This window comes from Dermacentor albipictus, chromosome 1 (assembly GCF_038994185.2).
Source record: "Dermacentor albipictus isolate Rhodes 1998 colony chromosome 1, USDA_Dalb.pri_finalv2, whole genome shotgun sequence".
Lineage (NCBI taxonomy): Eukaryota > Metazoa > Arthropoda > Arachnida > Ixodida > Ixodidae > Dermacentor > Dermacentor albipictus.
This window is the reverse complement of record NC_091821.1, coordinates 517,881,849-517,896,098: the sequence shown is the minus strand read 5'-3', so window position 1 is coordinate 517,896,098 and position 14,250 is coordinate 517,881,849. Positions and strand designations below refer to the sequence as shown.

At 46.7% G+C, this 14,250-nt stretch overlaps 1 protein-coding gene and 1 long non-coding RNA gene across 12 annotated transcripts in view; one reads left to right on the top strand and one right to left on the bottom strand.

Annotated features, from left to right (window-relative positions):
* The window catches only part of gwl (serine/threonine-protein kinase greatwall), a 472,763-nt gene that overhangs the window by 135,533 nt on the left and 322,980 nt on the right, over nt 1-14,250 (bottom strand). The window contains exon 14 of one of the 11 annotated variants that reach the window (XM_065444899.1): nt 10,192-10,903. The exons of the other annotated variants lie outside the window; for them this stretch is intronic. Within the exon in view, the coding sequence (XP_065300971.1) occupies nt 10,569-10,903 (335 nt within the window). The 3' untranslated portion in view covers nt 10,192-10,568. Of the gene's footprint in view, nt 1-10,191; nt 10,904-14,250 lie in introns of those variants that run through there. 11 annotated transcript variants of the gene reach the window in all.
* LOC135912437 (uncharacterized) lies at nt 4,279-6,479 on the top strand. The gene is made up of 3 exons (XR_010567665.2): nt 4,279-4,643; nt 4,737-4,846; nt 6,342-6,479. It is a non-coding gene; the product is annotated as an uncharacterized lncRNA (long non-coding RNA).

The window sequence follows — 14,250 nt, the reverse complement described above, 5'->3', positions numbered from 1 at the left end:
TATTAGGTGCTTGGTTAAGGGCGTGCGATTGACTCCTGATGTCGATACGAAGCAGTACTGGAACATGGCTAGTAATGCAAGGAGTTTTCGTCGTTCTTCTTGCGGTAAGGTAGTGCTGATGTCATGAACAGAAGCCTGATCTTGTGCAGATATTTCTTCAAGCATTGAAAAGCAGCCCTGAACATCTGCAACACCGTCGAAATAGGCCACAACCGTGTGCCCTGGAAGGTGCCGATGCTCCGTGCTGAAATTTATCAGCAACAAATCTGTGCGCCCATTGACGACATTGACAGTACCTCGTGCGACTGAAATACCTTGAGTAAATAACAGCAGGGTTATTTTGTCTGTAACTCTTTCCCCGTCGAACGGCGCATCGCATGTTACAGAAACAAGAGTGCACGATCGAGGGGGAACGACAACGTCGTCATCACTGAGGCGTAATGAGTTGCGTGGTGGTTCTAAGCAATCAACTGGATCAGGGTTATAAAATGTTACCAACCAAACAGTCTGGGATATTGATGACCGCATCATACTCAGGGTGTCTACCAAGCTGACATTTCCAAATTCCCAGAGTTTTCCAGGTTTTCCCTGAGTGCCGTTGCGAAATTCCCTGAGTGACGCAGAACTATGTTTTTATGTCAAGACTGGCTGAAACCATATCCCGATGCTGTCGCTTTCTGATAAGCATTTGAAAAAAATTTTAAGAAAATGACTTAATCCAGTTTGAATACTAAGTAGTAGTGTCTATGTTATTCAAAAAGAGAATAGAAAGGAGGGGTTAGTAAATTGCACACCAAATAAAATGTCTTGAAAAAAAAGTTGCAAATCGAGTAGGACATTCTCAAACACAAATAAAAAGGAGAAGCATCTAGAAGCAAATATTTTCTAATATGAGCTATTTCTATTAACAGATAGCAAGCTCAGTGGTATGAAGCCCAAACTTTGTCACAATTGAGATTCTCTCTCAACAGCTCCTAAGTTAACCTCAACTGTCCTAACATACTCTCAGCCCACACACAAAGCCTTATTGTTGTGTTTCACTGCTTAAAGAGTTTACTTCGGTTTACATTAGGGCCCCTAGCAAAAATGCCAATAGAATTTTCTATTGGTCCAATAGAGCTGTGCTGTGGGTTCTATAGGTAACTGATTGGAACTCTATCGGTTTTATTGGAATTCTATTGGTACCCATAGGTTCCAATAGGCGACATCTATTTCTTGCCTATAGGTCCGATAGACTTTGCATTGGTACCAATAGGGGACAGCTATTTGTCACTTATAGAACCAATAGATTTGTATTGGTACCAATAGGGTCAAATAGATGCCAGCTATTTGTCACTTATAGAACCAATAGATTTGTATTGGCACCAATAGGGTCAAATAGATGCCAGCTATTTGTCACTTATAGGACCAGCAGAAGTTGTATTGGTACCAATAGGGGCCAGTAGAGCTTGTATTGGCACCAATAGGATGAAATAGATGACAACTCCTACTTCTCCTATAGAGCCAGTAGAGCTTGTATTGGTACCAATGGGCATCAATAAGTGGCAGGTGTTATCAGCGACCTAAAGACTAATGTGGTTGCCATTGGTACCAGCAGGATACTGCTAGGAGTTTTGAGTTACTTAGTTCAAATTTAGTCAGTAGAACATTATTTCCTGTAGAACCGAGAGCTTTATTTGGATCAACCTTAATAAAATGGCAGTTTTGAATCATTCAATAGAAACTGCATCGAATATGAATGAGGATTTTTCAAAATGTGGCAGCAATTTTACTAATACCTGATGCCTTAGTCGCTCAGTAACAATTCTCTATTAATTTAACTTGTGCAGATATTCTGCCCAAAATTATGCTTATGCTATAAACTTGTATAAAGTTGAATAAGATTAAGATTCACAGGAAGTGAAAGGCTTCATGTGATCTAGTGGTTGATCAAAGAATGGCGCTGGAGCATATAAACAATGGAATTGTGTTCATCAGGGCAGGAAGTGCTTTTCTTGGCAGCTTTCATGTGCACATAGCCTACTCGTTTTGAGTTATTGCCACCTCAAAAAGAGCCAACAGCAGCACTACCAACTGTTCCCCCTATAACGCTTAACACCTGCCACTTTCTTTTTTAGACTTTGATTACCCAAGCTTACTTTATGCACCAGCTTAATCTTTCTCACCCATTGAGGGTACGGGGCAATTTACTCGTGCCTAAATGCTGCTCAGAAAGCAGTTGCTGCCCGACAGTACGTCATCTTGTCAAAATCACTCAAAATTACATTCCTTGTTAAATCACTGCTAAGGCTTGTGGCATTAAGGACATGCTATAAACATGCTACAAATACGTGCATTTACACATTACCAGGCTTTTTTAATGGCTGTGGCTTTTGTAGTTTCCTTTTTCATCCTTATAAATCTTCCCAAGAACTTGGACAGTGCTTTGGCACTGTGCCTTAAGCAGACTGTTTCCTGTTACCACTAGAATCAACCTTCATTGCATTCTTTTAGATGTAGCTCTTGTCTCCTTTCTCAGTGTGGAAATATTTCTTTTTAAACCCCAAATTCAATGTGTGCAGTTAATAGTTTCCGTGCACAGATTTTATAATTAGCTCCGTCTTTCCGTGTCACTTCAACGTTTAGGCATTCGTGCAGACCAGCACAATACAGGTATAGTGAAAGTGCAGACAAGAACAAAGTGCTGGTTTCGAACAAACATTTATTTTAAATGTGAAGCATTCATACACATTGAAAAAAGAAGATACATGAGCAAGAGTGTTGTGGGAACTTGTAATTAACAGTTCTTGAACCTTTATAAAAGAGAAAAATATTTTAAGTTTACATGAGCAGACATGAGAACGACCAAAATCTAGTTCCTAGTGCCAGCAGCGCAATTGCTACCGGCAACTCATTGATCACACACTGAATGGGCCACAAGGAAGTTTCGTTACAGTTAAACACTCTGGCACCACCAGTATTGAATGTGAGAGTGATGTCGCTCCACTCACTTCCCTTCATACGCTTGCGATACAGTGCTCCATCTGTGATGTCAGTGAGCACTGTATTTTTGTTTGAAACCTCACGCAGATTCTTCTTCTCAAGTGAGTCGAGAAGTGCCGCAGCCACCACCTTACTCGAAAGTAAAACGTCAATTTGTTCCTGCAAATTCATAACTGCATAAAAATTGTGCGCCGAATTCCGGGAATTGCAGTTTGAACAAACAAAACTGTGTGCTTCAGCATTGGCAGCAGGCGTACTGCAGGTCGTACAAAAGTAGTAGCGCTTCACTAATTGCCTCTGCCAATTCTTCCACGCCTTCCTCAACAAATATTGAGATGAAGGCAGCACCTCGGCTCCCAGCAAAAGGTACTCATGTACTCAGGTACTCGTGTACTCAGGTACTCGGCTCCCACATGTACTAGCTTTTCCATGTCGCTCCAGTTGAGCCCTGCTCACGTTGAGCACGCCATCAATGTAACCATTGCATCAGCAACACTCAGGTTTGGCAGACGTTCCCCTGAGAACAATTTCATGAAGTCGTCCTCGCCGTCCGCTGTGTCCACGCAGTTGCTTTCACTGCCCGCATCCGCATGTGCAGACCCTGTCGGTTCTTCGCTTGCACGGTCATTGACGATATGTTGCGGTGATCTCCGGCTGCGATCGTCATTTCTTGTGTTGTCGGCGACGTCGTCCACTTCAGCCGGCAAACAATTGTAGTCTGGTTGCACGCTGTCGTCCAAGTGAGGTGGCGAGTTCGCTGGCTCCACAGTCGGAGACCGCTCGCAGCTCAAATTGGTACCGGGATTAGAGCTTCCCTGCACACGCTGATAAAAAAGAGTGCTTCCTGGAACCGTGAAATTCGCTTCAGGCTTCAAATAGCACTTGCGCTTCCTCTTCGGGTTCACGTGCACTGCTACCGGCGACGCCCCGATTTTCCATCGCTCGCAGAAAAACGGACGTTCGGAAGGCGAGGAATGCCGCGGAGATCGTCACCAAGCAAGGACTCTCGTAAAACGTGACCACTACTACGGGAACCCAATATAACAGGCACAGAATTATGGCAATTACGGTAGGCAATCACAGAGCACCATACAAAGACAGAATTTAAAAACGTGTAGGGGCACAAAAAATTTGACGATGAGTCGTCGCGTGGTGACGCTGTATGTTTTACATTATTTTGCTTTCTCACATTACTGTCTTCATGCACCTAATGCAAAAACGTTTCTAAGCATAGCAAACAAAGCAAGAAATAAAAATAGCAAAGTAAAAAAAAGTATACTGCTCGTTTTCTCATTTTTAAAGCCACGGGGGAAAGAAAATGCGAGCCGACGAGAGCCATTGCTAGCCCACGTTCGTGCTGCCATGACACAACGTGGTCACGTGGTCTTGGACGGTAGCGTCGGCGGCGTATGCTATGGCGGCGTTGGCTTGCATCCGTAGCTCTAGTAATTGCGAGTGTTCGTCGCTTGTGCTTGTACTGCAATGTACGCGTCGGTCAGATTTCGCGACGACGACGCGCGAGATGTCGTTAGCATCGGAGATATAAAAAATTTCAGCTCTCAAAGCATTTCAGACTACCAAAGCAACAGGTGGTACAAAGTGCACTGGAAGGACGACCATCAAAGTGGCTTTTCTTCGAGCGCAGATTCTGCGGTTGTTTGGTAAGTTAAATTCTAATATATACATTTGTTCTTCTATAATATTTGCTTATATTTAGGCTGCGTTTGATTTTGCTGTGCTCTGATTTTGCGCAGAGACAAAAGCGGCTGCACATCAACCGACAAGGCGGGTCCCACTTCCTCCACGCCCGTCGGACAGTGAGGACAGCGAAATGTCAATGTCCAGCGCGGATTCATTGGACGAGGTAATAAAATTTCACTCTTACGTCTGGCCGCATAAGTCTTGCTTTGCCTTTTGTGGCGCTGCACGTGCCCAGCTTCTACAGATATCAAACATTATAGAGCTCAACATGCAACATGCAGCCTGTTTGACAGCAGAGAAGGAAAATACTGTTATTACATTGTTGTGTGGAAAACAAAATGTCTTCATTTATGTTAACGCTCTCTCTCCCTCAATGACATCGCCCTAACTTGTAAGAAACTGTAGGGAAAAGGAAGCAAGCTTAGCAATTTGCATGGGTTAATTGTTCACGTATGTATAATGGTGGCGTAGATGAATTTCATTGTTGAAAGGAATCGCTCATAACGCACGTGGAGCTGATTCATATATTCCTAGCCTGTAAACCTCAGTGCTACTGTTTTGCATATTCAACAAATTTCATTGGAAACTTTTGTTGGCTTTACAAGTATGCCTGCTCTGGACGCATTCAAGTATGATGCGCTAAAATGTATGCTTTAATCCAGTCATGTTCCTTGATTGGCCCCGAAGAAAGCATTTTTTTTTTGTACACCCCTCAGCCATAAGTCTGTTCTTTCAAAAGTCAGCGACATGTTCCTTTGCAATTTTCTCAATGTATTATTCCAATTGTAGCTGCTCAGGGCTTGTGTGTTCGAGATTGACGTACGCCACTTTTTAACAATACTGTTTTCAATTCAAAGCTTTCTTTGCCTACCTCCCAAAGCTTGGCATGGTTGTATAAATTGGCCAATTTATTGCCTCAATGACTCGGCACAAGCTGTCAGTCAGTTAAAAAATTATAGGTCTTGTGGTGGGATTTGAACCTCGGTACTCCAGTGCAGCATCAGATGCACTGTTCATTAGGCCATAGACGCACAAAGAACTGCAGTATAGCAACCTTACCCCTCATTTCCCTCTTGCAATTTAGCACTTTGAAACACATGGCATATATGCCATATTGCATACAATTTGCTTTTGAAATTTAAACATTGCATTGTGGTAGGTGGTAGTGGAGCAAGTGCCCCCAAAAAAACCCATGAAGCCATGCCATAATTCGCAACCATTTTTGCTGAATCCCATTAAAGTGTGTGTGTGTGACAAGACTGGCTGCAGTAGGAAGGCTGTTTGGTGAAGCTTTCTTTCTGATGTATGAAGGTATAGATGCTGTTATCCATTTGGGGATAACACTGTTGTGTTTCTCCACAAATGTCTGCAAGGTATGCTGTTGTGACTAAGGGTGACTGCAAGATACATTCGTCAGTGAATTCACTGCATGCAGAGATGTGACATATGTCACATCTCTGCATAGGTGTTATATAAGACCACTCTGGATTTCTTACCATGTTTAGCTCTTTGTTATTGCTGGCTCATCAAATTTTGCTTATTGTTTCCACAGTGAGTGGGATCAGCACATTTTTTTCATGTTAATATGCCATACATACTTGTCCTTTCAGTAGTACTTCGAAATCTTTGTTTTCACTTGCTGACCTTTCCCATTTTAGTTTTTTTCAGGCACTACCTTGAGAAGCGGTGCAGCAGTGAAGATGACATAACAAGGAGGCACAACATGCTCGGAAAGATTGCGGATCTGATGAAGTAATTTTGTAAATATTATTTGTAAATAAATACATGCCTACTTTCAAATCAAATTTGTTCTTTTTATAGACTGGTTGCCACATTGCAGTCCTCACTGCTGTATAGCACCATTGTTTTGATACATGAACAATGTGCTTAGACCAGTAGGCAACACTACCAATAGACAAATACACTACTAATAGGCCAATAGAGTGCCAATAGACAAATACACTACTAATAGGCCAATAGAGTGCCAATAGACAAATACACTACCAATAGGCCAATAGAGTGCCAATAGGCAAGTATATTACTAATAGGCCAGTAGAGCACCAATATATACCAGTAAGCCACCAATAGGCTTATACAATACCTATAGACCAATATGTTCAATAATCCCATAGCCTATTGGTTTTTCTATTGGTCATTTTTGCTAGGGGTACAACTGCATCTCGGAATCACCCAACACTTTGTTTTTTGAGCTCAAGCTCCTTCAAAACGGCGGAAGCACGCTTCCTTTCTCATTCATTCCTCAATGCATAGGTCCTTTTTGTTCTCGTCCTCCTTCCATAGCTCCTTCGCTCCGCGGTCTATTTGAAGCATTTTTTCGGTCAATTGCACAGTCAACGTCCGTTTTCCCGGACGTTGTCGCGGGCCCTAGGGAGTTCGGCTCCTAGGAAGTTTGATTTTTCGAAACTACCTAGGGGCCGCGAAAAGGTCCGCAAATAAATGCATAATCTTTTACTGCTCTTAAGGGCTCAAACCGCCACAGGTACATTCGAAAACGCTCTGAAGGCCTGTCGGTACACGGATTAGGCATATCGGTGCTCGTACTGTGACAGGAGTTGGCGGGTGCACGCGTGCATAATTAAGGAATACATACTGTGACCCGTGACTATTGCCCCTTCCTATGCTTGTAATGCTTCACCGCAACACTTGCGTATGCTTCACCAAGTAACATTTCTGTACAGAGGCGAAGCTAACTTTCGGGAACCGGCCATAATGCAACCCACCGTACTTTCCAAGCTTCTAAGCCAATCGAGAGGACCACAAAGACGGAGTCGGTGCCATTGCTGCCAGCGGCGAATTCTTTCAATGAAAAACACGGCACGTAACGGCAAGAAGCTGAATAGCGAACGTCGAAGCGGCTAGGCCTAGCGTTGCCGCAGTGGTGGCTACGGCTGCCAGCGGATCTGCGTGCGAGAGTGCCGGTTCGAGACGGCGAGGTAATCGAAACGGCAACGGTGGTGGCTTTGATTAATGCCATTTCGGACCTGCGGTCACGGTAAGAAGTCCGGAAAATTGGACGGCGAAGGGCTCTTGCGTCCGAAATTTCAGACGTTCCGATACACTGGCTCTATGGGGTACGTGGTGGTACCGCGAATCCGTCCGAATTACCGGGCATCCGGAAAGTCGGTCGTTGACTGTACACTGGCAACTCCTCCAGCTGACGACAATGCGTCAAAGACGATCCGTTACGATTCCTGTCTGTAACTCGAGCCAGCATTACCGCGACTTTCGCCCCTTTCAATAAAATTACAGCTAATTTTCCCTGATAGAAGCACAAATTCCCTGAGTTTTCTCTGACTTTTTCCAGACCTCAAAATTTCTGGTTTTCCCGGTTGGTAGACACCCCGCGCATGATACTCCCTCAAAAAGTCTATTCCAATATGTCTTTACAGCACGCGACGAGAATGATGAAAGTGGTGATGAAAGATCCTATGTTGACTCTCGCCGTACATCATCCGGCCGGCATCAGTTACTGGCCTCCTGCAGTCCTTATATGGGGCCCTGTGCACGGCGTCTTTACTTTCTTGAGACGAGCTGTGAGGTCTTGACTTATTATGAAGAAGTCAGCACCAATGTCGACCAAAGCTGTCACTTGCTACCTATCAACAAAAACAATAAGGTCTGCACTTGCAACTTTGTCGCTGTTACGGTTCGTCGGCTGCATAGTGTCCTGTGGTGGAAGCAATGAGGGCTTTTTATCATCGTGACGGCTTGCAACCTTAACCATCTGAGGTCGCCGCCTTTAGTTAACCGGCGTGGGCTAGGTGACCTCCTGTCCCTGAGTTCAGTGAAAGTGCGGCGTATTGGTGCAGACCAATGTGTAGGAGACACAGATTGCGAGCGATGGCCCATGTCGGCCGCTGACTCGGCAGCGACTCCTCGTCATTGGCTCGGCGATTGTCAAAATGAGAACGAGTATGTGGCTCGAGATCCTTGAAAAGGAGATTGGCAGCGTAGCGAGTAGTCGTCGTTGGCACGTCGACCGTAAAACCATGGGCGGAGAGGGCAAAATGCTACGTCATGATACCAGCAATGGCGGGAAATGTGGCCAGTACCACCACAGTTGAAACAGAGTGGGCGCCAATCTGCAGTCCACCATACATCTGTTTTCCGAAACTGCGGACATCTTGGAGGCTCTTCCTGGGATGACCAAGGTGTGGCAGTCGACGACTGGTGGTAAGGCAGTATTGACACAACAGGTGATGAACTTCAGACCACGGCGGCGTAGTGCATGGAATGCGGTTCAGGACTAAGGTTTGGAGATGACAATGCTTGCCTAATTTCATCAAGTATGACTTCGGTGACAGCCGTCACGGCGGTTCCACTGTCGGAGTCGCAAGCTTGCAGATTCCTTCGTGAACAATCTCCCTAATCAGATCACGCAGAGAGCACTGAGCGTCAAAAATTATGGCGTTGACGTCGTTACTGCTGGACAAGCAATCATACTGCCTGCATCGTTAATGAAGTGCTCACTCAAAAGCAGCAGCTTCCTTAATAAAATCAGCCACGGCACTTGGTGGATTGCGCACCAGTCTGGCGAACAACTGCTCTTTCATGCCAATGCCGCGCATGAGGTAGCGTAACTTTTTATCATTCGTCATGTTTGGGTCGGCTCTATGACACAGATGGGCCATGTCTTCGGCAAACATTGCGATGGATTTGTTGGGTTTTTGAATCCGCAACTCAATTAGCTGCTGGGCACGGTCCTGTCGGTCGGCACTCTCAAAGGTATCAAGGAGCTGCTGGCGGAAGTCATTCCAGGTCGATAGGCTGCCTTCTCGGTTTTCATACCATGTACTCACACTATTGCCAAGAGCAAAATAGACACTGGAGAGCTTTTGTTTTGAAGTCCACTCATTGATCTTGGTGATGCACTAAAATTGGTCAAGCCAGTCTTTGATATCTCCAAAGGTGCCGCCGTGAAAGCGATCCGGAATTAGCAGTTGAAGAAGGGTTACCTGTGGCAGTCTGGACAAATGGATGCTTTCGGGATGCTGTAGCAGGCAGGTGTTGGCCATTGGTGGCGATGGGTAGCACCTGGACAAAGGTTCCCGCAGGGGGGAGGTGAGCTCTGGAGCAAGGCCTTGCAACCGACGACTGAAACAATGCACAGGTGTTGCAATGGGTGACAGAGTGTCCAGGCTGGATGAACGGCTCCCAGGAGGAGTCTGGAGCATCGGGTTGTGTTAACCCGCACCTCCACCAGTATCGCGGTTCAACGGGAACAAGAGACAACACCCTGAGCAAGGCGGCGGAAAAGCCCGTTGCAAAACAACCAGAAAAAAGACATCTTCTTCGTCTCTGCATTTCCCCAGTCCCACTACATGGAACAATAAAATTCAAACAGCGCTACACGACAGGACCAGAAAGAGGAGACAAACACGGCGCTGAACTTACAACTGATTTATTTGAAGTAAGAAGTCAACTTATACATACAAAACTGGGCACGCACGTGCCCGGTCATACATCGATGATCAGATACAAACTCCGGACAGAAACATACACACGCAATGTACCTGCCTTGCAATCTACCCTTTATGCAGCAATGCCATTTCTTTCGCTGACAAGATTAAAGATGTTTTGCTAACATAACTATTAGATTTTTTGATGATATGGAATGCTTCAGCGACTTCTCTGGTAGTCTTGTCACTATGAAAAAATAACAATTGTGTATCGTCAAAGAAAGGTACGCATTTACAAATACTGCAATGCTTTGTCAGGTTAGTGTCTTTTTTGTCCAATGAATTGGCATGCTCCATTAGTCTAATATTGATGCAACAATCTTTCTGGCCTATGTAAGTTTGACCACAAGATAAAGGAAATATAATAAATAATAGATATAGATAATATATAATAGATATATATTATTACGATATCAGTAGATACCTGAGAGACGAGCCGCCGCGAGAACGACGACAAAGTGGGTCTGTGCCCTTGGCGCGAGAAAATGTCGGCCTGGCGCTCTGGCTCCAGTCCAGTGTAAATAGCTTGTAAATAGCCTCTTCCGTCTGTATCTTTCTACACCTAACATTCTGGTGGAGGTGAGCGATCCTCGTCCTTGCCACGGAACTCCGAAGTGGTCGGTACATCGAGCTTGTCACCATGCCTCCCGGTGACGAGACCACCTCTGCAACGGCTTCAGCTTCTCCGATTGCTCCCGTCGTCACGGTTGCCCAACATCGCGACCCTGGTGTTCTCTGGCCTGGAGGGACAGGACGTTGATGAATGGATCAAGCTATATGAACATGCCAGCACTAATAACAGGTGGGATCCAACGATCATCCTCGCCAATGTCATCTTTTATCTCGGCGGCACCCCACGCGTGTGGCACCAGACACATGATGATGAGATAACAAGTTGGGACAATTTTACAGAAAAGCTCAGGGAACTGTTCGGCGACCCCATTGGCCACAAGGTTGCCACGAGAAAGGCTCTTGCGTCTCGTGTTCAGACATCTACAGAGCCGTACGTTTCATACATCCTCAACGTCTTGGCTCTAGGCCGAAAATCTGACGACGCTATGACTGAAGCTGATAAAGTGTTACATCTCCTAAAAGGCATCACCGACGACGCTTTCAATTTACTTGTTTTCGGCAACGTCTCGACAATCGACGCCATCATTAAAGAATGCCGTCGCCTTGAACAGGCTAAGAGCCGCCGTACCACACCACATCACGCGGCCACTGCTGCTACGTCGACATGTGAGGGTCGACCATGTCAGGCTACCACCTGTGATGACGTCACCCGTATTGTTTGTCGCGACCTCAGGTCGCCTGTCCGCCAGCTTTTGCCGCGACACCTCCCGATCCGCCAGCAACCACGATTGCAATGGTTCAGGCCGTAGCCAGACAGGAATTTGAGAACATGGGTCTGAACTCCGTGTGTACAACGTCTCAACCCAACGTTCCCCAGTTCTCTACCGGCCGTCCTCGTCCCCGACAGTCCTTTTCTGCCATATCTCGCCGCAACTCGTCCGAATGGCGTACCCCTGATGACAGGCTGATCTGCTTCCACTGCTGTCACATCGGCGACGTCGCTTGTCACTGCTGCAACCGATGGCCACCACTTCCTCGGACATACGTCGCCACTTATTCCCGTACTTTTGGACCTTCTGTTCCCTATGCCACCCGCCATGAACCCACTGTTGCTGATGCCCCTGCTCCGAACCTTCACTACAGCCGCTCGCCCTCACCTCGACACCGTCAGTCTCGTTCGCCCCAACCCCGCCGCTTCTCTTTGCCGCCTATCGCATCCCGGACCCAGCCGGAAAACTAGGCACTGCAGCTTCTGGAGGTGAAGCTGCACTGTCGACCCTGCCCTCAAATACTCTGCTCACATTACCAATGAACCAAAACCTTCTTGACGCTGACGTTGACGGCTATCCTGTCACGGCACCCATCGACACAGGAGCACATCTTTCAATTATGAGAGCTGCTTTCCAACGACGACTGAACAAGCTCATCACCCCAGCGTCGGCACGCGTAGTCCGCGTTGCGGATGGCGGTACTGTGCCTATCATCAGCATGTGTACGGCACGCGTCAGCATCGCCGGCCGCCACACTCCTGTCCTCTTCACCGTAATTGCTCATTGCCCCCACGACCTCATTCTCGGCCTCAATTTTCTCTCCGCACATTCTGCTCTTATTGACTGCTCTTCCAGTACCCTTCGCCTTGAGTTGCTTATGCTCGCAGAACCTTCTTACGCACCCCACTGCCGCTCACGTCCCACTGGCTTTCTTCGCCTCCAGCCAAAGTCAATAGCCTACATCGAACTGTTGTCTTTCCCACCAGTTACTGATGGCGAGTACCTCGTCACTCCTCTGCCCGACATTCCAATAAGGAATGACGTTACAGTGCCTCACAGTATACTTAATATTACTGGGAACTGCACTCGCATGCCTGTCTGTAACTTTGGATTGGCAAAGCAAATTCTACCGCAAGGTATTTGCCTTGCCACCGTTGATTGTGGTAGCGTTGATACGTGGCAGCGTTATCAACCGATGGTTCTCGCGAGCTTAGCAGGCCTCTCGCCCCAGCCTCGGGTGCCAATCCCAATATAAAGAAAATGGTTGCAACGGACCTGTCCTCGGCACATGCTGAAGAGCTTTGCCAAGTATTATCGTCCTACCGAGATATTTTTGACATCGACGATCGCCCTTTAGGCCAGACGCCCGCCGTCAAGCATCGTATTCTTACTGGCGATGCTACGCCCATTCACCGACGACCGTATCGAGTTTCTGCGTCAGAACGCCGAGTAATTCAAAACGAAGTCAACAAAACGCTCGATAAAAACATCATTGAGCCTTCTTCGAGTCCCTGGGCGTCACCTGTGGTGTTGGTTAAGAAGAAGGACGGCACGTGGCACTTCTGTGTGGACTACCGTCATCTGAACAACATTACTAAGAAGGACGTCTACCCGCTCCCACGTATAGACGACACCCTTGACTGCCTGCATGGTTCCAGCTATTTCTCGTCTATTGATCTTCGTTTGGGATACTGGCAGTTTGCTGTTGACGATATGGACCGAGAAAAAACCGCGTTATCACACCTGACGGCCTATACCAATTTAAAGTAATGCCGTTTGGATTATGCAACGCCCCTGCCACCTTCGAGCGTATGATGGACTCCTTGCTCCAAGGTTTCAAATGGTCCACATGCCTCTGCTACCTCGACGACGTCATCGTCTTCTCGCCAACGTTCGACACTCACCTTGAACGTCTCGCAACTATACTTGATGTATTTTGAAAGGCGAAGCTGCAACTTAACTCGTCCAAATGTCGTTTTGGCCACCGACAAATTACTCTTCTGGGCCATCTCGTTGACACTTCCGGAGTACAGCCTGATCCCGACAAAACTCGCGCTGTCAGAGAGTTTCCGGTTCCGAAGACAGCCGCAGACCTTCGAAGTTTTGTAGGGCTTTGCTCGTACTTTTGTCGTTTTATTCAAGATTTTGCGGCAATTCCTAGACCCCTCACTAATCTTTTGAAGAAAGGCGTACAATTCTCGTGGGGTACTGCAGAAGCCGCCGCCTTCTCTCATCTCGTTACTCTTCTCTCCTCACCACCCATTCTCGCCCACTTCAGCCCTGATGCCCCTACAGAATTGCGTACAGATGTCAGCGGTCATGGCGTAGGTGCCGTCTTAGCCCAGCATCAGCATGGCCAAGATCGCGTTATTGCTTACGCGAGCCGCCTCCTCACACCATCGCAGCGGAATTATTCCATTACGTAACAAGAATGCCTTGCTGTAGTCTGGGCGGTTGCGAAGTTCCGTCCTTAGCTTTACGGTCGCCCTTTTTCCGTAGTCACTGACCATCATTCTCTCTGCTGGCTCTTTTCGCTAAAAGATCCTACAGGCTGGCTTGGTCGATGGGCTTTGAAGCTACAAGAATTTTCATATTCCGTGGTGTACAAGTCTGGCCGCCTGCACCAAGACGCCGACAGCTTGTCGCGTTACCCTGTTGACGACTCTGACTCCTCTAATATTGCCAGTGCTGCTTGCGTATTCTCTGTATCACAGCTGCTTCATTTTGCCGACGAGCAATTCTGT